General features: G+C 33.8%; 1 protein-coding gene across 1 annotated transcript in view; it reads left to right on the top strand.

Moving 5' to 3' along the window:
• Positions 1-26,197, top strand: part of LOC149420618 (uncharacterized) — a 269,966-nt gene that overhangs the window by 156,508 nt on the left and 87,261 nt on the right. The window contains exon 2 of the mRNA XM_089636394.1: positions 16,976-17,117. Within this exon, the coding sequence (XP_089492520.1) occupies positions 17,066-17,117 (52 nt within the window). The 5' untranslated portion in view covers positions 16,976-17,065. The remainder of the gene's footprint in view (positions 1-16,975; positions 17,118-26,197) is intronic.

Genomic DNA, 26,197 nt, shown 5'->3' with positions numbered 1-26,197 from the left:
ATTTTGCCAGGTATATAATATACATTATATTAAGGTATTATTCGGAATCGCTGGACATAATTCTTCGGATTTACCTTAATTAATATAAAAGGAATCTGAATGCATTTGGGAATTTTTTAATTTTAGCATTTTAATTTTTAATTACGTAAAATTAAAATTCGCTTTCGTTGTATTGGATGACAGCCGGCATAATTTCTATTGATGATATTTTCTTTTTTTGGTATTCCTGATATGAGTGGCTAGAATTTTTACCATTTACTCTATGCAAATACTAGGTAGGTGGTACTATTTTAGCCAAGCTCGAAAAATAAAATAAAGGTATTTTGGTTTCTTTTACAAGTAAGGAAATATTTAAAAAAAAGGTTATTATAGGTTAGGATAGGTTAGGTTGGGTTATGCTAGGTTAGGTTAGGTTAGGTTGGATTAGTATAGTTCAAGTTAGTTTATAGGTTAGGTTAGATTAAGTTGGATTATTATAGGTTAGGATTAGTCAGGTTATGTTAGGTTAGGTAACGTTAGTTAGGTTATTACGGGTTAGGTTAGGTTGGGTTATTATAGGTTAGGTTGGATTTTTATAGGTTAGGCTGGATTATTGTAGGTTAGGTTAGGTTATTATAGGTGAGGTTAAATAAAATAATAATGATAATAATAGCGAAATAAATCATTTGTGTTTTTTAAGTAGGCACTATTTTGCCGGAATATTGTATTACATTATAACTTTTTAATTTACGTTTTTCAATTGTCTCTAGCCGTTCATTTCAGGAATACCGACAAAAGAAAATGTTATCAACATAAATTATTCAGGCTGTTATCCCATACAGCGAAAGCGAATTTTCATTTTACGTAATTAAAAATTAAAAAGCTAAAATTAAAAATTTCCCAAATGCTGTTCGATTCCTTTTATAGTAATTAAGGTAAATCAGAAGGTATTATTTAAAAATATTTCGTATTTTTCCGTGTCCAGCGATTCCGAATAATTACCTATATTAATTTACATTTAGCCATTTAGGCAATTATTCGGGAAAGGTAAAGTTTTAGCCGAACAACTGTCATTCTTATATGCCTAAACTCCTTCCTGTTCCGTGATTTAAAAATATATACTCACCCTCTCTGTGAATGACCTAATATCTACCTATTAAATATAATTGTTGTTAGTATCACTTAAACTGGGCGAAGCCCAACCAAGTGCCGCCCGAAGGGCCTAGCAGAAAAAAACCCGCGGAGCGGGTTTTTAACTGCTAGTTGAACAATTACTGCTTGTTACATTTTTTCAATGTGGATGAGTGTTTCAGGCTAATAATTATTGCTTATAAAATAATTGTTACACTTTATTCTACGCATAAAAAAATCTTGTCTTAAACATTAGTTTACCAAAAAAATTATAATTTATTTTTTTATTTGTATTCTACTCAAGCGAAACGATAGGAAAACCTTCAATTTATCTAAAGCATATTATTTGGTATTCATAATGTACACCAATTCTTTAAATAGATTAATCAAAATAGTGATTTAGCATTAAGCTTCGCCTTAAAAACGGGATAGCAAATTTTGGTACATTAATAATAAATCGGATCATGTTCATGCACCTGCGTTTGTCCTCAAAATACACAATGACGAAATTCGAAATTATTTCAGGTTTTGTGAACACGTGTTCCGGCATCACCATGACACATTCATGTTTAACTGATATTTTACTAGGAAACCTGTCAATTCATTCCTTAAAGTTCAGGCCTCTAACGTTTTTAACCGGAATACGAATAATTTTGAAGAGGTTCTTAATAAATTGGCAATATTTTATATCAGTAAGTTTTCTCCGTGTTGGACCCGTAAACGGATATTCTCGTTCATCATTCAGGTTTGGTAACTAACATAAAACATAGAATGGATTTTGAAATAATGTGAAGTTTGTCTGTTGTTCAAATGTCCGCTATTTCGTCGCATCTATAACAGAGTTGGGTGTTAACAAGCGTGTCAGGCAGCCATAAGTCTCCCAGTTGCTTTGGCGCAGAGTTGCCTACAAGTAATACTAATAATATTATGTACATAAATTCTGTTTTGTTTTTAAGTACGAATAAATTTGTAACACATGGTGAAACTTGCGGCGAATAAATCTGTTACCGTGCTAAAGTTTTTTATGAATATTTTAGCAATCGCGGCGGGTTATGCGGTAATTTTCACCTGCAAACAACGAACACAATAACCTGGGAAATATTATAGAGAAATTCACACAAGAAAACGGAATCTTACAAAGTTTGGATCAATTTTCACTAGCGAGCTTTATTTGTTTGTTTATTGAATGTGGACTGTAATTTCGATTTATAACATCGGTGTATATTTTAAAAATACTTTTTCATCTGCAAAATTACAGTTGGAATTTTTCGTTAATTAATTATATTATATTATATAGATTGTTTCACAGAATTTGAAAAGTCCAAAATTTTTATGTTAATTTTTGAAAGTTGTGTGAAAGTTCCATTTAGTTTTCTGAAACGACTGGCCAATAATGATAACATAACAGAACTTGAAAAGAAATTTCACGGATGTGAAAACTATCTCCAAGCCTGTCCAAGTGCAGTTTTAACCCAAATGTTTTGCATTTCGTTTGACTGTAAATTTGTTTTATGCGTTCCGTTTCTGTTTCAAAATGGTGGCCGTTTTAATGATTCAAAAATTATTTTTTTTCAAAAGTGAGGTCGTTTTGATTTGAACTTTCTTATTAGCATTTGTTCAATATTGTATATACACCTGCCAAGAAATAAAAAAGCAAAAAAAAATTACATTGAGATTACTGACATATTAGTTCTAGACCATTTAAGTTACAAAAATAAATCCCATGTGAAAATAACACATTGGACGATGCATTTTTTAAGATGTCAATTATTAAATAACTGAAGAGGAATGACTTACACGTAATTTCACAACACATGAAAACTATAATGATATATTTATGGGGTATTATGCCGTTTCGCGCTACCTCCTTATTTAGTCAACTTTTCGGACATCATTACAGTGTAGGGCAGATGATGTGTAAAAATTGTGTGCTTATATATGTAGATGTGATACCGTGTCTCCAACTCTAATCCTTCAAGAGCTGGTAATACATAAAAAAACATTAAAAATCTTTTGACTAGGTACTTTAAGTGCAACTTGCAGATTGTAACTATCATTCCTTTATTTGTAAATATTTATAAACTGTATAATTAAAAAAAAACCTTTGCCATATGATAATATCGTCAATTATACTTTATCGTTGTAAAATATTTGATAATCTGCAATTAAGTTAAGCTTTCGGGATTCAGATTTCTCCTTAACATTGACGAATACCATACTAAGATTTAATGAAGAAAATCTTATAATTTAATTTCGAAAGAATCTTCTCTTTCTTATTCCTAAGCCGGTAGGCAATTTTTATAAACTGGCTGATAAAAACCGCATTCGCGGTTTGAAAACTTCAACAGTACGTTTTGAAAATAACAGAGGGCGCCACTTCCGTTTATAACAAACCTAAACTGTACAGTCATTAAGATAATAACGCATCAGATTTCGTAGTCTTGACAGTGTGTTTATGTTGGTATTTTGTTCCCTTGATCAACTACCGCAGTATATAACTAATCCAACAATTTTCGCACAATTTCTTATTAATAATCTTATTGTAAGAACATAATTATGATGGTTAGTCAAACAATTTCCGTTTCCATTGTGTTATTTCTGGTGATTATTAGGCCCTTTTCTTGAGAAAAGATTTTATTTGGTCGTAATGTATATATATATTATATATCTACTTTTCAAAATGTTTTCTATGACACACTTGATAAGAATTTAGATGTAAGTTTATTCAATTATTGAAGACAATATTAGCGATTTTTAAATGAAAATTTGAAACAGAAAAATTCTAAAAAATACGGTCGCGTTCAGAACTTGAACCCATAGGTCCTGGTACCTGAGTACAATTCGAGGTTTTACTCATAGTTATTACAAAAAAATAAAAATAAAGTTTATTCGTTTGTAGAGGCACTAACTCACTTTGAATTATAATATGCAAGCCTAAATCCAAAATAACAACGCAGTACAAACGTTTGCGAAGCTACTGTCTTAATTCATGACATGATTTATGCATACATATATCTCAAAATCGATAAGGTTCTACGTACATTATATACATAGCAGGTACCTGCGTACAATCGTATTAGGTTCACCATACGTTTTATGTTATATTCACGAATAACAACGTATGTACGTGATACGGGTTGACGTAGTATCACATGAAATGTGTCGCTTATAGCGTGAGTCAAGTACGAGTATCTCATATTATATATCCCTGTATATGTAGATAACACAAGTATCTCGTATTATATCCACGTAGATAGTACGGTACTTCTACGATCACAACGTACGCGAATCGATCCGAAAGCAACAGACTGCGAAACGGTTCGTTGTCCAGAACAGGGAATAAAAAACATTTACGTATTTTACAATCTTCTTTTGATAATGAAATATGAACGTATAGATTTGTCTATGGTTTTATTCATTGTTGTTGAAATATTTGGGTGCTTTTGATTTAGATATTTGATGGAATAAACAACGTTGACTTGACATCTGTCTTAATAACATCATACCTTAACTCCCCACAAGATTACACAGTCCACACTGGCCCTCAGGAAAATAATTTCCCACAGGGAATATATCAACTGTGAGGTACACTATGAATATTAAGATACACGTTCATTTCATTTCATCATGAAGTTATATGCTTTTCATCGCTACACAATTTAAAAAAAATTCTAAACGCGCTTGGGGTGCACTGTTTATGAAAGTCACGCATTTTTCTTTACGGATTATTTATATTGTGCATCATATTTAGGTAGCGAGCATAACAGTGTATGGATTACTAGGAGATTGAGACGGTCAGTAGCTGAATTGGCAGCGTGTCTGGGTCCTACCCAGGATGCGTGAATTCAATTCCTCGTCTGGCTAAGTCATCCATCACGATACAAGCAACATTTTTTTGTGGTAGCGGGAGATTTTTGAATATTGTAAGGTTATTTGTAACCAGGGAATGATTGCTTTTTCTTCAAAAAAATATAAATGTGTACAGTAATCGAGGACGCATAATCTACCAACGCATTGTAATCCTGTTTTCAGGAAGTATATCACCTTGCTGATAAGACCTCCTGAATAAAAATACTTCTCCATACTGAAAAAAACCCTTTTAGATAATTATAAGGGTTTTCTTGGACAGTCTTTTAGTGAGAGAGGGAAATGAGCATTTTTGATATGGCGGGTTTTGATCTAAAGTTTAAGGGTTTGCTTTCCGTCAAAGAAACATCCGTACTTATTATCCAATACTTGAGGATGTTTCCGGGTTGTCTTAACTAATATTATCGTAAGTTTTTCAATCCCAAGATGTAATGATTAATCATTACACATTGGGGTTGTTTTTAAAGCAGTGGTGAACATTGATGAACCTATTTTTTTTTTTTTTGTACAATATTTTTTACATTTCAAAGGTTTCCAGTAATGTTGGCCTCACTGGGTGGCTTGCCCGTGCTGAGGCCTTCATTTTATAATATGAAAATATAATCTACATAATACATTTAAAGAAAAAATAATACATTTAATATATAATCTTGTGTGTTTGTGAGTGATGTGTGTTTATATTGGTTTTGTGTGTTACGTGTAGGTTTTATTTTTATTTTATGCTATGACATTTTGGTAATCTTGTCTTTTTTGTTCTTTAATCCATTTTGTAATTATGTGTGTGAATTTATTTTTATTCAATTAATTAATTTAAGTAATTAACTTTAAAAAAAATATATGAATACCGCACAAGAGTCCCAACTGCTATTAACCGTCTGGAGCCAGTGAGATTATAGCATCCCCAATCGGGGTACCTTGTGAAACTGAAGGTTGTTGGGAGGGGAAGGAGATGGGGAAGAGGAAGATGGGGGGAGTACCTGGCTATTTAGATCTTATCACTAAATATGGCTAAAGCCATTTCAAGTAACGTTTCAATTCTGAATGGTGGTGTGGAACCAAGGCTATACTGAGATTATCTTCCACTCTAGAACGTGCTGCAAGTTTTTTTTTATTATATATTATTTTAAATGAATAAAATATGAAATAACACAAATAAATCAAATTTGATTTTTATTTTTTTGGTAATCTAATGTTTAAGATAAGATTTTTTATGCATAGCACAAAGGGTAACAATTATTTTGACAAGCAATAATTATTAACCTGAAACACTGACCACTGAGCTATGGCGGCTTATCTCTTATCCGAGAGCTGTCGACCGGAAATCGAAAGGAAACGGGTTCATATCCCGTTGGCGTCATGTATCTTTTATCAGAAGATTTTTCAATGTCGATGAGTGTTTCAAGTTAGTAATTATTGCTTATAAAAATAATTGTTACAAATTTAATTTACTTGCCCACTCCGTGATTTGAACCCGCGACCTTCGCCTTGCTAGTTGAGAGCTTTACCGATTGACTACGGAGGCAGTTTAATTTACTATTTTGTATCAAGCACAAAGTCAGATCCTTTAGAGACTTATGCTATATAATGATTTGTTTTATTATGTGAGTTTGCATTGATCAATCATGTAATCGTTTTCTTCTTTTGTCCTTTCATATCGGAGGACGCCTTCAGAGGCAATGTTCGCTATGCAAAGTGCAGAATCTAGTACTAACTGCTTACGAATGAAATATGAACATGAAATATGGACTGTAAATTATTTAAAACGAGATGAAATGAAATGATGTTTGCTGGAATTGGGTGATAGTATGTGTATGAATAAACAAGGTATGGGAACGATATAGCACAAAACACAATCACAATATATAAAGTGTCACCAAGGTAATTATCGCCACAACAAAACTAATGAGTACTTAAACGATACTAAGCACTTCCAAGACAGTCAATTTAGTTTTTTTCACTTTTCAACGGGATTATGTGCACGGGTCATTCCGACTTGTTCTTCAGTTCAACAGTTTGGCTGTGAAATCATTTGCCCGCTTCTATGTTTTCTCCCTCCTATAGAACAGGTCTCTTCAAGACCCATGTTCACTCCTTCCTCTCCTCAAAAAAGTCCCTCCACAGACCCACACAGATCCCCAAAGATAACATAGTTCGTGAGTGAAATTATTTTCCCCATGGCGTCCTGTGGAGTCAATGTAAAAAAAAACACGAAAACAACCAAAAAGAAATGTTTTACTTTATTATTAAAAATAAGGAAATTTAAATTTATGTAAGAATTATTTCTAAATTTTTTTTTCTCTTAAGAGATTATTTACATAGGTAATATAATCTTTAACTCACCGTTTACTTTGATGTTCTTTTAATGTAGGACATATTTTCTCTTTACTTTGTGTTGTATCATGTTGATTCATGCTGTTCCTCTCTTATTTTTTTTATACTATACATATTTATTTAATACACTAATGTAATTAACACTTCTATTATTTAAAAGCGCTCAGGGTGTAAATAATTTACGTAAGATTACTTACCCTAGTGATAATTCAGGGGAAGATTGACGGAAGGCGTAATAGAGAAGGACATTTTGCATTATTCTTAGACATCTGTTGTTTGGTTTTGAAATGAGAATATCATAGTTCCTAACTATTTGTTATTCCTCCAGTTCCTACCTATTCTTAACCTTGCTGGAAAAGTGTTTGAAATTTGGAACAATCGTAAGAACACAGTGCAAATTCGAGTGTATTTATTTTGAAAAAAAAAACAGAAGAAGGATCAAACTACTGTAAGCAAGCTGTTGTTTCAACACTTAACCGATTTTAAAATCTGTCTCTCTTTCACGTTAATAGTTTGTTCAGATTTTTATCCCAAATGAACCATTCTGATTTGGTTTTGGGGCATTTTATAAAAAAGTGTATTAATCTGAATGAAAGCGCTCTTGGCCATCTCAACGAGAACTCTTTGGATGAATCTCGCTTGTTTTAATTTAGGTTAAATAATTTTTTTTTACATTAAAAGTGATCGATTTTCAATCACCGTGACGTTAAGATATTATTAGTTCGCTCCTCTGTCGCAATTCAATAAGATGTCGCTTAGGAGGATGACATTACGAATGACAAAAAAAATATTTTTTTCGAACGAACTGAATGTTTTATCATTTATGATAAAGTGTCTTTGAATGTGACATTAAAATTATATTAAAAATATACCTAGAGAAATTTCAACATAATCACCTAATGCTCGAAGCGTGTGGGTGATTGGTAAACGTTTTAGAAATGCTCTGACAAAGGCTCGTTGTAAAGGAGAACAAATTTAACAAATACGTATTTTAGAACTGTATTTATTCTGAGCCGTAATGATACGTGTTTGTTTTTTTTATAACCAGAAAAGAAAGATTCGATAGATAAAACGCGTATTAATCGCTTTTATTGATAAAATAATGTTTATAAGACAAGGTTTTTTATGCATAGCACAAATGATAATAAATTTTTATAAGCAATAATTAGTCACCTGAAATATCAGTACAAATTGAAAATATCTCCCGAGTAAAAATATCGACAGCATAAAGTTGGTTGTTTACTGGTGAAAAAATATTATTATTTTTTTTATATATTAACTCCACACAGGAGGCCCTGAAGAAAATAATTTCCCTCAGGGCCTATGTCATCTTTGGGGATGCTGTGTGGAGGGTCTTTTTTGTGGAGAGGAAGGAGTGAACATGGGTCTTGAAGAGTCCCATGTTGTAGGAGGGAGGAAACACAGAGGCCGGCAGTTCGTTCCACAGCCGAGCTGTTGAACTTAAGAACGAATCGTAGAAGCGACCCATTCTCATGTGACAAATGTCAACCGTGTACAAATGTTGGGCGCGCGCTTGGCGTGTATCCCGACTACGCACCGGTGCCGAAGGGATCAATGACGCTAGTTCCTCAGAGCATCTTCCATTGTAATACCGATAGAACAAGGACATCATACCTACCTGACGCCTGTGCTCTAAAGATTGCAGTCCGTTTGTTAAGATTGGGGAATCTATCAAACGGACCGCCCGTTTTTGCACAGAGTCAAGGGTTTTTTTCAGGTATTTAGAGGCTCCGGACCAGAGATGGCTGCCAAATTTGACAGTAGGGTGCACTTGCGATTTGTACAGGGTCAGCAGTTGTGTATTATTAAAGTATCTGCGGGCCCTGTACAGTACGCCCAGCTTCTGAGAGGCCAGCTTTACTCTGGCTTCGATGGAGCCCCCGCACCTGAGCTGGTCACTTATAGTTACACCAAGCATATCAATGGAAGGCCTGTTCGGAAGTTTGCTTCCGTTGAAGGAGACTAGATTATCATTTAGATCCCTTTTAGATGTAATCAGACAGGATTCATTAAATTCGACGAGATTATATAATAAGGAGTAATTGTTGATTGAAGTACTAGTACATATTGAATTATTTGGCGTGTTGGAAATAAGCCGACGTAGCTTAGTGGTCCAGAGTACCTGACCGGACATCAGAATTCCCATCGGCGGCATTTATTTTTAGTCGGGAGATATTTTCAATTTGTATTGATAATTCAGGCGACTAATTACTGCTTATAATAATTTGTTAGCTTTTGATGGTCTATTCAAATGGCGCTTGCAGTGGCTTCCACTAAATGCTAATTTTTTTTTAAATAATTATATTATTGCTTCTTAAAATCCCCCACCCTTTCTCCGCTATCCCTTCTTCCGCATCAACACAGTTTCATTATTTAACTATCTAGCCAATTAAAGTGGAAGTATTTTTGGTATATTTAATTCCATCCCCGTAATTGTTTGTTGAACATAAACTTATTTAACTTCTTCGTCTCTATTCCAGTGCGTTATTAAATATTTCGCATCCATTATCAGTAGCTCATTATTTTTGAGATATTCACTTGTTAAATTTAACTTTTAAATTATATTTAAAAAGTAATTTCTTGAACTTTTATTTTTTTGAATACTCATACCTAAGTAGAAATAGATACCTTAGAACTCTAATAGAACCTTTACAGAACTTGAAAATTAATTTTGAAATTTGATGATTTGTTCAAATTCTGTGAAACATCTCGTCCTAAGTGCTATACAATTTTCGAGCCATAGAACAAATAAAAACTGTATTTTATTACCTGAAACATCTGATTTTTTAAAATTAACTGATTGGCTTAATACAACTCAAATTTCTTTCATTCAAAGTTATGCATTTATAATGGTTTTTTCGATATTGTAAGTAGGTAAACAGCCTATATTTTCTACAAAACCTAACCTACGTTAAACTTAAACCACGAAAACATGGGCCCGAGAACTCCTACCGAGAGCATTGTTGTATACAACGAAAACGTTTTGGTATATGCACTAAAATAAATATGAAAAAAACTAACTTCGCTGCGCACTGCACAAGTGCACAGAAGGTAAAAGTTTTTCTTTTACAATTATTTTAACGTGATTTTGCAACTGGCTGCCGGACCGAATGTGCTTTCGTTTCATTTCATTCTGGCTTCTTTCCGATTCAATTATAATTATTCTCCTTTCAGTGCTGACTTCAGTGACTGTAACATTTATCATTGCATGTACGGTTCTCACTGAACGTATATTTATATCAGTCCAATATTATTCGTGACTGAATCAGCTCGAAAACAGATTTTAATTCTAACTTAAAATAAATAAAAATTGAATAATACTATATTTTTTTAGGGTCTTCTTCCTATAATACATGTGGGCACAATGGCCGAGGGAGCATCTTACGTAAATTGATAACACTGCATTTCCAATATTATTAGCTAATAGCCACTCGAGTTTCTACCTGTCTTTAGGAGTGGGAACTAACCGTAAAGGTAGAAACACACTGGCTTAACTTACGCGAAACACGCATTACCATGTTCCCAGGTCAACATGCACACTGGTTTAGCGCACGCAACGCGTATGATCACGTGACAAGTGGTATCTAGTTCTTAAGTATGCGGAGCGGACGCTCGTCAGTTGATTTGATACTTATTTTTTAGGTTATTTTGTGTGTTTCACTTGGCAACTATATCTTGTGATTTAAAGAGCGAATTTGAGGACGATTTACTTAGTTAATTATTTTCAATAAGTCAACTCAAAACAAACAACCATAGATATACCAAAAATAACAGTAGTTGCATAGATAATACCAGTCATAGATGTAAAATCAATTTGTTGGAGGCGTGACGCCACCCCCTCCATATTTACACATCCCACGTCGATCCAGACAGCCCAGGTCTGCGCAGCGATGGAAGCGTGAGTTTGCGTGGCGTGTGACAAGCGTGTTTCTGAAGCATCTATTTGCATATAAAATGTATGGATTATAATTAGTAAAGATATCTTAATGCGTTGCTCACATAGCGTACGTCGACCCAGTGTGTTTCTACCTTAACTGTTCTTCCACCCAGAAGGGTTAAAGTGATTTCAAGCAACATATAGGTCGAGAATCATCACGTAAACATGATTTATTGCACTCGGCACCAGGTCAATAGTCCACAGTACATAAATAATTATAATCTACAGTATTCCGATTCACAGGCTTGTGTTTTAAAAATTCCGTTGCCTGACCAAAGGAATGGTTCATATGACGTTCACTTGGTTTGAATCATTAAATAGACACAATCAATACGTGAACCGCAAATTCGGCTTATAGCGGCGGGAGCTAATATATTGTATACAGGTACCGTGTGGGGGTCATCTTTAAATGGAATATATACAAGTACACCATACACCCATCATTAGGTGGGTGTATGGTGAATTGTGAGTTCCTTTCCACCTCGTTTACTGACAGGGAGCACGTTATATCTCACACATACTTCAGCGATCAAGTAGATTTCACAGCGTAGGATTAGTACATTTGCTGTTTTATTAATTTTACTGGAAAATTATCGGAGACTAAATATATTTATATAAAGAAGCGTGTCTGTGACTTGCGGGCGGCTTTGATTTTTAAGCAAATCTGCATTTTTTGCCGAGATTTTTAAAAGCTTCAAAACCAGAGGACGGTTGCTGTAACGACTGATTTCGAAAAAAAAAATGTGTAAAGCCAGAGCAACTCCAGGTACATCAGCTAGTAGAAAATAAAACAAATAATGATGCTGCTTGTCGTTCAAATGATAACGGTAAATATTTAAAAGAAATATAATTTATGTTAATTTCTTAACGGTGTAGTAATTAGCACAGTGGAATTAAGTAATTACTCGATGACTGAGTTGACCAATGCGTTTGGTTCCTACCCAGGTGTCTTTTATCATTGTACTACAGATTAATCATCAATTTACAGTAGATACAAGACTTCATATTTTAATGAGATATTTCTGAAAGTATTCCAAACATAAAAACTGTTTTTGAAAGGTGATAAAATACATTTTAACATATCATATTTTTAGATATTAAATTTTTCAAATCAAACACAAACAACATTGACTCACCTTACGTTTTTCGCCTAGACACTGAACTATTACTGATGAAAAAAAAACACATATTTTATTAGAAAATGAATTATAAACATTACTGCCACCTCACTTTTTTGTTCACGTTTCATAAATATTCTCATGTTGCGGTCGGAACATTTGGTATCATTAAGGTGTACATTTTGATTATTCTATGGTTGAATTCTATATTTGAATGCAAAGCTTAATAATTTCTCTTTCTTACATCTCTTAGTTGATATTTATATTATCTATGGCGGTAAATGAGACAACGATTTCTATGATACCATAATATGATCAGTTCCGAGATGTGAACAAATTGATTCTACGGGCAGTACCGGTTTATTCTCAAAAACCGAACAAATTAGCCTGAGGAGATAAAGAGTAAAAATATTTCAACTGTGTTAGATATATCTTTTAAAAACCTTATTTCTCTTGTCACGCTACGCTGTACTAGACATTCGTTCTGCTGTGTGGTATCTTGAATACATCGTGGCAACAACCACAGCTAAAGTTTTCAGGCAAGTATAAATAAAATTGAAATCTCAGAACAGTTGTGGTCCAGCCCTGCTCAAATAGTCCAACACAATCAGTTGTTACCGTGTCACCCATATTAAGTATTAACCCACCGACCTAATTCTGCCACATCAATGTTTTAACTCTCAGTGGTTCGGTTTAGTCACTATTCAGTTACGTACATACTTAAACAGGGTTTTACCTGTTCTTCTAAATATAATTAAATTGATAATTCTCTAACTATCGTGGCTACCGGCCAGTTTCAAATGGAAACTATTTAGAAGTTTATAGCCTGCTACACTCAATCAATTGGTTCAATAGAAATTGGTTCAAATATAGCGTTCACTTTTTTTACCAATATACAGGGTGTCCGGGGTCACAGTGCAGTAACTTCGAGAGGTGATTCTACATGACGGTAGGAGCAAAAAATAAACATAACTTTTTGTGAAATACCACTTTTTTTCCATACAAAAAGACATACCTACTAAAAATCCTTAGTGGAGGTACACACTTACCCGATAAATTCGCTGTGTGCTTGTCGAGCGCGATACTGGTGACGTTGTTTATTATTTGCCAGTGAAGTTTCCATCGTTGAGAGGTATGTTGTAAGTACGTTGTCGTAAATGTGGATTAAAAATCCTTATCTCTTTCACGGCTCATTGAAGTAATCTACTTTCAGAAGAATTAATGAATGAATCTCTTGTTACATAACGGGCGGCCTTTATGCCCTCTAACCAATTATCGAGTTATGTAACCCACATGTATAGTGAGTACATGTGAGGTATTTGTTTATAATATTTCTTTAAAGTAAACAAATCACAGCTGTTCTGTTACCAGCTGTAAAGCGCGGGAAGGGGGGTAGCGGATGTTAGTTCTAGGATCGGCCGGTCGATTTCAAACTATCCAAAAGCAATAATAATGCAGTACGCACACGCCGGCGCAATTTTTCGTTTGTAGCTGAAAAGTACATCTAAAAGTTTAATTTAAAAAAAAGTTATGTCATTTTTATTTCTACCATCATGTAAAATCACCTCCCGAAGTTACTGCACTTTCACCCCGGACACCCTGTATATGTATAGACATTATTATAATTATCACGTTCATCGTTTTAAAACTGCTGTTCCTGGAGGAATCGGGCAAATATTGGTGCATACATGTACATATACGTATATATATACAACCGATAGTCTTGTCCTTATCAAGCGTCACTGTGAAACAGCATTTCGTCTTGCTTGCTACTTATTTTTTTTTTTACATTAAACCCAGACAAGAGGTAATGAAGAAAATAATTTCCCTCGGGGCCTATGACATCTTTGGGGATGCAGTGTGGGAGGTCTTTATAAGAAGAGGAAGTTCTTTGAAGGAAAAAAATGTATAAGTGGTGGGTAGGAATCCAGGTATCATTGTGCCCCGGAGTGACGTATAAATATATTTCTCCCACTGCGGGGCAAGGCGATGGGTCGAGAGATCAGGTGGAGAGGTCAAAGGGTCTCCTCAATCCAGCCTCTCCCGATCTGGCACGCCAATCAGTTGGGGGGCAGGCGCACCCTGAACACACCTCACCCGATGAAGCCTTTTCATTTGCGAAAAAGGGATAACAAGTGTAGGCGATCAGCGAATTTGCATATTCGAAAAGTTTTTATGGACATTTAAAAACTTATGCACTGTTTTTTTTTAAATTAAACTATGTTTTAAATTATCAATCCATTTATTTTCCATAAGTTTGAAACGTACTGTAATCAAGCAATGCATCTGTGTAAGTACTGCGCAATATGACTCAATCTGTTAGGTATATACCTACATCATAGGTATTAATTTTACTGCGTAATTTCAGAATAAAATTAATTATTTTGAAACTGAATTGCAAAGGGTTCAGACGCAATTTCACGATTTAAAGTGTAATTAGATGTGTTTAATAGATTGTGTTATTTCCAATTAATTTCAGTTGTTAATCACCACAACTGACCACAGCATACTCAGGGCTGCACTTACTGTTTTTTTTTATAAAAACGATTGGACCTTCACGGTATTTAAAAAATAAATTAAATTAAAATTAAAATAAAGACCGGTCGGTGGCCGAGTTGACATCGCGTTTGGGTCCCACCCAGGCGTAGTGTGTTCAATTCCTCGGCTGGCTAAGTCCTCCATCACAACACAAGCAACATTTTCAGCTTACTGTGGTGGTAGTAGGAGATTTTCAAATATTGTCAGGTTATTCGTAACCCGGGAATGTTTGTCTTTCTTTTTAAAAAATCAAAAATAAAAAAATAAAAAAAATATTTTCGTATTTCTTGCTAGAGCTATCCCGGTGAGTTACAAAACTTACAGGACGGGAGGAACTTACAATACATATGTGGAAATCAATAGGTACAATTTTACATTGGTATTTTGATATCAAAAATGCTTGTTTACAAATACAGATAATAGAATAGGCGAGAAAAAGAAAAAGGACAAAATATAGATTTTCGTTTTTGAATGTTAAAAAGAATAATACTTTACTAGTTATTTTTGAAAGCTCGCGTATTTTATTATTAAAATTTTACATTTTTTTATGGAAATATACCTCCATTTATTAGGTCTCCAAGTTTTCCAAGGAATTATGAATATTTCGTTTCAACATGAAACTTATTTCTTTATGAGCGTTACTAATCCTAGTAAAGTGCCAACGCCGGTCTATGCATTAAGTTCCGCAGATAATTTTAGGATTATCAAACTTTGTCTGTATCCACGGTTCTTTGTTCTTCACTTATTTATTCATTTTGCCCCTTTTCGGGCTTTTACATAAAACGAGTATAAATAAATTACATTACATAGTGCATTCAAATTACCAGAGTAATAAAAACATATTTGTATTGCATCGTAATGTATAGCATCAAAATATTATAAAAATAAGGTAAGAAGAAAATGAATGAACGTAATACACATCAATTCAACAAATAAAAAAAAAGATAGAAAAAAGGTATTAATCCCTGCTTGAAGTAAATGACATAAATAAACAAAAAGAAAAAAGTAAATTATAGGTTCAATATTTACATATAAAATTATGTTACAGAATAAAAAATATAGTAATGTTAACGAAGCAAAATGTTAGAAATTTCTGTTTTAAATTTTAGTATGGAATAAATAAAAATATCAACAGATGTGAATTTATTTCCAAGCCTATGTAGTCTTTTGACTGGGGAATTGATGATGACAATAATCAATTAATTAAACATTATTAGTTATGACTCTGTAACAGTTCCGTAACCATGTCAAGGCAGAAAAATAAAAAAAATGTTTAAAAAAAGTGTTAAAAAAATGTACAAAACCTAACCTAACTTAACCTTATCCAAACTAACCTAACCTAACCTCGTCTATCCTTACTTAACCTAACCTAACAGATTGCAATATTTAGGGCACAGGCGTCAGATAGGAATGTTTTCTTTGTTCCACCGGTATTTCGATAGAATCATTGATACCTTCGGCACCGGTGCACAGTCGGGAAACACGTTGAAACAACCTTTACGGTTGACATTCATCACATGAGGACGAATAGTATCTACGACTCATTCTTGAATCGGACAGCTTGGCTGTGGCTATCTCCCCAATAACCATTTTAATTTGTTCCTTTCCAAGTTATTATTTCATCGTATTCTGTTTTGTCACCGTTTTGGCTTATCCGGTTGTCCTCGATAGCAAAGTTACTTATATTCACATTCACAGGTTCGGGAATCGAAATGTACCAAATGTGCATGATACGAAAATAATGGCAATTTAAAAGACCTTACACACCTCCCTTCAATCAGAGGCGCGAGAGAGCGATAGTGGTGGAATGGGGGGTGGTATAATTGCCGTCTTCTCTACACTCCCGCCCTTGAAAGTGCAGCAAAGCGCTCGTCGATCAAGATCATAACTTTCCAATCAGAAAATGGAAATGGCTCTGGCGCTTTCTTGCATGCAATTATGTAAAATATAGGAAGATTTGCACTACCCAACACTGCCCCGATATTGCCTCCGATTGCAGGGAGGTATATTATCCGACGTTTAATGTTAATATAATTTGTTATTTTTGTTACAGTCAGCGCGGGATGTGCCCCCCTCTGCCTTTGCCCCGCCGCTGAGCCCGGGCCATGGGCGCGCCCTAGAGCTGTGGCGCGCGGCGCCCAATATGACCCTCCCGCTCCTCGCTGCGCTACTGGTTTTACAAACGAGTTTCGCTGGTAAGTTATTTCGAATCAAAAATACAGAATAGCTTACTGAATTGAGTTGGATATATAGAAATTCTGTTTGAAATAATTTAACGTATACACCTGTCCAAATTAACGATGCAAGTACTAAGTTAACACCTCTATTTTTTTCTGCATTAACTCTATACGGGAGACTTCTCTCGGGGTGGTTATAATATGACGAATTTACACAGGTGTGATTTCACGTACCAATTTTACTCTGTCCTAATAAAACATGGATGAAATTACACGTGTAAAGTACCTACTTTAATAATTAAAGTGGTATTACATGGAGAAAAATGAGTATTGCTAATTTATTAAGAATCCTTCCAAATTATTGGTAGTCCGGTTAAAAATGGGAATGCAGGCCGTTTCCTGAAAAAAGTTTTAGTAAATTCGTAATATATCGGAACACATGTTCATGCACCTGCATTTGCCTTGATTATATATAATGACGAGATGCAAAAATGTTAAGATTTAAAAACTTTTATTCGTATTTTACTAAAAGTTTATCAGGAAACCCATTAATTCATTCGCTAGGGGACTGCGATCCCGTTTTAAACCGGATTATCAATGATTTGAAGATAATTTTTATCCGTGTATAATTTTTATACCTACTGGAATTACACACGTCGAAAAAACCTCACCTTACTTAACCAAACATAACTTTTGTTTTTATTATATATTTTATTTATCACACACAAGTCTCCAGGGGGTTAAATTTCTTCCACATATAATTCTGGCAGTGTTAAATTGGAACGGTAAATTCACTCCTACGTTATTTCGTTCTGACACCCCTCGGAGTCTATGTTATCTTTGGGGATGCTGTGCGGACGGTCTTTTGGGAAAAAAAATAAAGAGCAATTAAAAAGCTATAGAAACTATTAAGTTTTAAAAAAGGTTGTGTATCTGAAGTAAAACAATAAAATTTCAAAGATTTTTATAGTTTTGACCAATTTACATATAAAAGCGCCACATTTACATCTCTATTTCGATACCTATTGGTGGAAACATATAACGAAGCTAACTCACGACTTTGTTACACTTAGCTCGATTTTTCTCATTAATTAATTAACGCAACTCCCATCAGTATTAATCAGCATGATTATTTATTAATCCATCAGTTATACTTCCAATAACGTTGGCTTTTTCGGTAAAATTCGTACAAAAATTACGATGGACTTGGGTTTAACGCCATATTCACGGCAGATAAAGTTTTCACTGTGTAGTTAAAGTAATTAATAATTAAGAATAAACATATCACAAACATTAAGAAAATATGTAAGCATTTTGTGATCTTTTCGATTATGCTCGTATACCTACCAATATTTTTTCTACGTAATCGTAATATCGTACGTCCTTAACCTTCTCGTAAATCGTATCTCAGCAAACGGTTCCATGATAACTCAACACAGTGACAATTCAACACACTTTTAAAAAGTGATATAAAGTCATTAGATACGATGAAAAAAACATTTTTTTAACCTAACCTAACCTTACTTAACCTACTTAACCCAGTTAAAAAGTTTTTGTTTCATCACTTTCCATGACTTTATATAACTTTTTAAAGATGTGATGAATTATCATTGTGATGATTTATCCGGTCACCCAGCAAACAGTGTAAATTATGCACTATCGGACTGCGATTTCTGTCTGTATCTGTATTTTTGTGTCCTTCAGTATAAGATACATCAGTAGCATTCTTGTGTACTTTACTGCACAAACAGATAACCTTTTGCACTTTTTAAATTATTTGTATAAACACAATTATTACAATCAAATATTTATGTTTACAATGGGTACTACCTTCACGTGACAGCTTATACGCATGCTCAATCAGATAATCTGTCAGATATCTTGTAAATTCCTGTGATTTATATTATTTAAGCAGTGTTCGAAGGTGGCATATTTTCCATCCACCTATATTGTTTTCATGTTGCGAAATATTTGTCAAACTTTGTGAATTTTTTATGATAATATTCCCTTGTAATAGATTATATATGAATGTAATGCTATTTATTATATAATCGGGTGATAGTATGTGTAGGAATGAACAAGGTATGGAAGGAAGGAAAACGGGATAAAAAATCACTTACCACTATATCTCTGCGGAGGAGCACACAACACAAGCACAATATAGTGAGTTCCACCGCGATACATCGAGGTAATTATCAGAAAAAACGATATAACGCACTTTTGAGGTAGTCAAATTCCTTCTATTTACTTTTCAACGATTTTAATTCCTTCTTCTCTTTTCAAAAACAATCTCACTACATTTTGCACTTCTTGTTTGCAATTGTCATGTTTCCATAATTTAAATAGTTTTCCAGCAAGGTGATGGTTTCGGAGAGATAGGAACCAGATAAATGACATTCCAGTATGAACCAATCATATATTCATTTCAAGACCAAACAATGTATGTAGGTATCATTCTTTTTACGACCTTTTTTCACGAACACGCGTCGTCATATAACATAGTATTATGGTTCAGGAACATATCACAAAAGTAAATTATTTCAAAACCTCTCTAAATTTTTTATGCTTTATAATATTTTTAGCTAACCAATTAGCTGAAAAACTTCAGATTTCCACCCAGGCTTAGGACGTCACGAGTGTAATCGTCTGCTAGCTATATCATTTTTTATTGCGCTCAAAACATTTCTAAAAATAAAAAGTAGGAATCAAAATATCGTCAGCAATTTTATAAACCGGAAATGTTTGACTCTCCATAAAAAACTTTTAAATATATTCTTTTCTTCAAGATATTGCAAGTTACCCCAAGTAAAAGTAAATTTAACTTTAATCAGGTACTGTAAAGTAGGTGCTGCCCCGAAAAGAATCGGTTTTAAACTCAAAGAGATTAAATAAATAAAAATACTTTCATTGAAAATACGAAAGTTGATCATTGAGAGTTATAGTCGCAAAGATTTTATGCGAATCGCTTTGTGGTTTTATTGACGGTAATCAATATTTGACACAACTATTGGAGTAGCTGCGGTTAACAGTTAGAATTGGAAAATATTCTCACATACTTTTGGTATTTTTGATCGGTATTATGGACTTGAGAGACACTGCTTGGTTAACGCTGCACAAGCTGCTGTAATAGACTCGAATTAAATGCGCTGAAGCGACATGTTCACTGCACCGGTTTTCTTAACAGACTGGTAATGAATAAATAAATTGTTGTAATTTCACTGAATGTTGGTACTTCACACTGTCAGACAGGGACAGGAAGTTGGGTGGAGGAATGCATGAACACTCCTTAAAGGGAGATGCACATGGTTGGGGCAACAGAGGGTTATTGATATTATATTTTTAATTAATAAATAATGCAATCATGTTTATAAGCTCCAATAAGTTCATTCTAATAAATGGACAATACAAGTTGTAGACGAAAAATACATCACTTAAATTACAATAACAAATGATTTATATTATAATTTGATGTTCCACATTCTTGGGAATTATACAATTCTCAAGGAATTTACAAAAACAAATAATATGGTTACACTATCAAACTCAAAGTAAATTTTGGCAATGGGGAATAAAATAAATAGCGAAACAAGGGAAAATACTTTCACTTTAGTATTCGGAGGTATCATGGAACCTAAAAACTGGAAGCAAAGATGTATTATTGACATCTCTTCAGGGATACAAATGTAAATTTTACGTCCATGTTTTGAAATCTACCATTGGCCACCAAATTTTATCAAAAATCAACATCGTGCTGTACAGTGTTTGAAAAAAATATTTGGGTCTCAGAAATACCCCCAGGGCAGGACAAGGGTAGGTCCATAAAGACCTTATCATGTTTAAATTATTATTTCGTTTCATAAAAAAATATTTTATTTCTGGTTAGAATTTTGGCATGCGCAAGTAATTTAAAAAAAATTCAATTGTGTTATTTTATATTAAATTCATATAATATTTGAAATACAGCATATTTGCGGCACCTTTCGGAGTTGTAGGTACTCTAAGTATCGCTCGATGAAAGACCACCATTAGAATAGAAATGGGATGCTGTATGGAGAGTCTTTCTGAGGAGAGAAAGGTGTAACCATATTAATTAGTCTCTTCAAGACCCATATTGTTGGAGGGAGGGAACACGGAGGTCGTGAAATCCAAATGTCCAAATATTGGGCGCGCTTGAAATGGCTTTGGTGGCCAGATCTGAATTTACAGGTACTTTTCCACCTTTCTCTAGTAGTTTTTCAGTCTCACAACATACCCTAATTGGAGATACCATAGTCTCACTGGCTCCAGACAGTGGGAGCAGTTGGGATTTTTGTGCGGTACTCATATAAAAAATAAGTTTTTATTCTGGGTGTTTGATTTGTATTTGTTTCTACCAGTAGGTATCAAATAATACTTTCACTAGGTATACAGATGCAAGCATTGATGTATTATACTAGATTAGCCCTGTCTAGTTAAATTCATTTTTAAAATAACGCCACGTAGCCGTACGTCACAAATATGGAGATGAACCTAACAACCCAACTCTGTTAAAACTCCTTGTACAACCGTTCAAACTCGTAAGCGAAACCACGGAGAATTTCTTGTCAGAGGTGTTGTAATATGCACATAATTCAAATTTAAATATTTTGAACTCGGTTATTTTTGTGATTGAAAAAATGAACTTGCCCAGCATAGCTGAGAAGCAAAATAGACCAACAAAAGGTAAAACGCAATGCACAGTGCCCATTTCGCATTGCGACATAATGCGTGGGCCTTTTCATAAATGTGCATGTGAACCAAACCAAAATTGTGTTGGGGTTATTTTTAAATGAATATGCCGTGTCTAGTCTAATTTAGTCTATGGATGCAAGGCTTGTCTAGTTTCCAATTTCCCCGGGGTTTCTGGGAAAAGAAACATCCAGCCTTAATTATGTTCTGCGATTTCAACCTCCACCCGTAACTAAAACACAGAAACTACGTAAAACAATTCGTTACCTTTGTAGGATGTCTAGTCAGGATTTAAAAAATTATGCTTTGCAAGGAAACATGGAAATGAAACAAACATTGTTTTGGAAACCCAATGAATTAGAATATTATAAACCGAAAGTTTCTTGTTTCACACAGGAGGCCCCATGGAAAAATATAATTTCCCTCAGTGCGTATGTCATATTTGGGGATGCTTTGTGGAGAGTCTTTTAGGAGAGGAAGTTCTGGGAAGGAAAAAAAAAGTATGATGGGTTGGTAGGAATCTAGGTATCAACGTCTCCAGGAGTGACGGAATGATGTTTCCTTCCCAATGCAAGGCATTGAAACTAAAGATGAGTTAGAGAAGTCAAAGGGTCTCCCCAAAGCAACCTCTCCCAATCCGGCACGTCACGCTGCTGCTGGGCAGGTGCATCCTTTACACACCTCACCCAATGAACCCGGGCACCACTGCTAAATCATAAAACGTAGCAAGCCACTTGTGGTTACCTATGTCAGAGGTTACAAAATGAAAACTTTATAGAAGACGATTAAATTGATTTTTCCGAATTCTAAAAAATCTTGAAATTTAAAAACTATTAAAATGTATAAGAAAGTGGTTATTTGTTTTTCAAAATTTTAATGTAGAATATTGCTACCTGTTTTATTTATAAATTTGAGACATTTGAGAGTTGAGTAATTTCATCCACGGTTTTATGGAAATAACCGATAAGAATTGTACGCATAAATATAGTTTTTAGTTTTGAAAATGCCTCAATCGGCAAAAATTACTTTATCATATTATGCTTTGAAGACTATTGTATATGAAACCACTGAAAAGTAACATTTACCAAAACTCAGTGATTCTGCAAGTAGTAGAAGTTAAAGAGGTAAATAACTTTTGATGCTTTTTTTCCAAAATCATCAAAATATTTTTTCGTAGAAGATTTTTCTCCGTACAAAAAATTCAACTTTTTAACCTAAAATTACGTTATAACTTTGGAATTTACTTATTATTAAATTTACTTACCTTTTTTACGCGTAGAATCACCTCCCGAAGTAGTTAATTTTACCTACAGACAACTTTTAAAATAATGCTGCAAACTGATAATACAAGAGTTGATCATAAAATCCCTAGAACTCACCATTCGAGGATTTTTGTTTCTCCTGAAAATAGATTTTCTGCTTGAGGATGTGTTAAGATATGATTTGATGTTGATACAGTTACAAATTACTTCCACACATTTATTATTTGAAAACATAACATTATTTATTAATTGATACACGTGAGCTGTGTCTGACCCCCCGTATACTCTAGTCTTGAATGAGAAGAATTAACAGAAGAGAACGATGCTCCCATAACCGCAGTGCCCAAATATAATGCACTGGCGGGACATAAAAGGCTTGGCGAAGAGAGATTGCGGTTCGGTGTAGAATACCGAACATATAGTGTTTGAATTCACGCTTCATGAATTTTGCCCCGGTGCTGATGAGGTCCACAGAGAGATGCCTAGGGTACTGAATTGCACAAAAAAATACAGTTTAACGAAAAATATTGCCTCGGTATGGTTTGAAATGTTGATGTATATTTGATGCACGGTAGATGATAACATGTAAAATCATTTTTTATAGTTCATCTACCTGTCAAATCACCGAATCATTGGGTTAAAAAATCAATCTCTCTTCTTCTGTACACAAGATAAAACTTATTTATTTAGTAATATATTATTTCTAATGAATAGTTATGTGGATACTGATATGAAAACACCTTTTTAAAACGTCTATTGAATTTCACTGAAACAAATCTTATAAAAGGAAATTGACCCACTTACCGATATCCGATCAAGCTGAAACTCTTAAGATAGATTTTTTGTTAATGACAATGCATTTTATCAACTTTTGATTTCAATCACGTATACAGACGCGGACATATACGCATTTCTCTGAAATAGGCATTGAATTCAGCCGATCGGCATTTGGCAGAGTTGTCAACTCTAGTTCCTGGGTAGGAAGATACAATCCCCAGTCATACCAAGAAAAAAAGTTGAAAACACGTTTTATAAAAAGATGTATTACATTAAAAAAAAAAAATTTTACGGGTTTATTTTTACTAATTTTTTAAAGAAAGAAACGTTTCCGGGTTACGAATAACCTGATTATATTTAAAAAAAACTCCTATGTCAAAATTTTAAAACGAATGGTGTTGCTTCAGGTCGTAATTTAAACACAAATGAAGCAATCCAGCTTTCAAAAATAAGCAAAATAAACTGGGTCAAGTCAACAAGAAGAAATTATATAAAAACAATATATAAAATTTAAAAAAATAACATATACACAGATCATAAACACAACACAACTAACAAAAGCAATACATTAAGATCTATTATTTGTTTAAGAGGAAACTACAAGCCATAAATATTCTTCGTATACCTTATATTGTAGTATAGGCATTAAAATTGCTTGTCAAACGGAGTCTAGAAACGTTCGATTTCAAGCACAAAACTGGTTTTTATTTATTTTGTAAATAATTTTATAAGAAAGCAAAAAAGTTAATAAAGTGAAACTGTCACAGATAATCTTAGATATAGTACTGTATTTTTTTCAGTTGTTTTCTTTATGCGTTCATAAATTTCCATTGAGAAAATATTTTTTTTAGTAGTTTACATTTATATTGTTTATTGAGTAATTGTTTTTTTTTATTTGTAATATACTCAAGCGAAACGATAGGAAACCCTTCAATTTATCTAAAGCATATTTTTTGGTATTCATAATTTACACCAATTCGTTATAAAGATTAATCAAAATAGTGATTTGGCATTAAGCTTCGCCTTATGTTTAAAATCACGAAATAATAATGTAAAACAATAACTGTAATATTGTGTTGACCTCAGAACGGGTATAATTAACCAGTAAGGTCAATAATATAACAAAAATAAATAATGCATAACAATTTTTTTCCACAAATTTCTTTCCGACGAATTAAAACTACGGCACGCCTGGGTCAGAAACTGGCGAATTTGTCAACTCATCCACTAATTGACCAAAATATATAATGTTATTATATGAATATATAAACATATTCACATCGGAGATTTCGAGATAATAAGCCTTCAATCAACATACTGATACTTACCTAACGCTTATTTTAATTTAGGAGGCGGCAACTATTTATTGGATACCGCCACCCCGGGAACTATTTATTGGATAACTAATACCTCAGCCATAGATCACCCCAAGTTTTGCGCCACGTTTGCTCGGATTCATGGTGTGAGGTTTGTACAGGTCTTGGGGGTGGATGCGGATACCTCTGCCTAGCTAGGCCTACCTAGGCTTGGCGGGCCAGATTGGCACTGGTCACCTGTATCACCTTGCACGGCAGTGAGAGGGATGGATTCATATGTCCGTCTCTCCTAGACACCCTGACCCTCAGATTCCTACCCACCCCTTACACCTTTTCGTTCCCAGAACTACCTCTCCTTATTTTCCTAAAAAGACCCTCCACACAGCATCCCCAAAGATGGCGTAGGATCTTAAGAAAAATATTTTTTGCGGGACCTCCTACGTGGTGCTTACGTAAAAAAAATATATATATAAATATTTATTTACAATTTTCCTCAAAGTTCTACAATTACCAGTTGTGAAGTGGTGGACGTGAAATTATTAAGAAATAAAATGCATGTTCTGAATGAGATTACCCATAACTTGGGTGAGTATTCCCGGGTAAGATATTTCATTGTAGATATAAAATTTTCGTTCATTTTTCCACTATAGATTACAAACCCTATTTAAACTTGATTATCATGTCAATTTCAGCAAACGATTGCGTTGGAAGATTTTCTTACCTTATTTTCGGTCTGTCTTGAATATGTAAATTTTTATTTTATTTTTTATTTCAAAGGTGACCTAGAGTAGTTATTGTGTAGCCCTAATTCCTTTTAACATTTCTTCATACATATATAGTTTGGAATCGAATTATGTTAATATTAAATCAAGTAAGCCGAAAATGGATTATTCATGAGAGACTATATAAAGCTGTTTACATGTAGTATTGTTATTTGTGTACTTAATAAATATGTTATTAATACTCTGATAATGCTACTGCCCAAATATTATATAATCTTTTAACACTAAACCTAAAAACCTTAAACTTGAATCAG

The sequence above is a fragment of the Hesperophylax consimilis genome, chromosome 10 (genome assembly GCF_061612785.1).
Source record: "Hesperophylax consimilis isolate HC1 chromosome 10, BYU_Hcon_1.0, whole genome shotgun sequence".
NCBI classification, from domain to species: Eukaryota; Metazoa; Arthropoda; class Insecta; order Trichoptera; family Limnephilidae; genus Hesperophylax; species Hesperophylax consimilis.
Note: the sequence above shows the minus strand (reverse complement) of the source record. Positions and strands in the feature narration are given on the sequence as shown.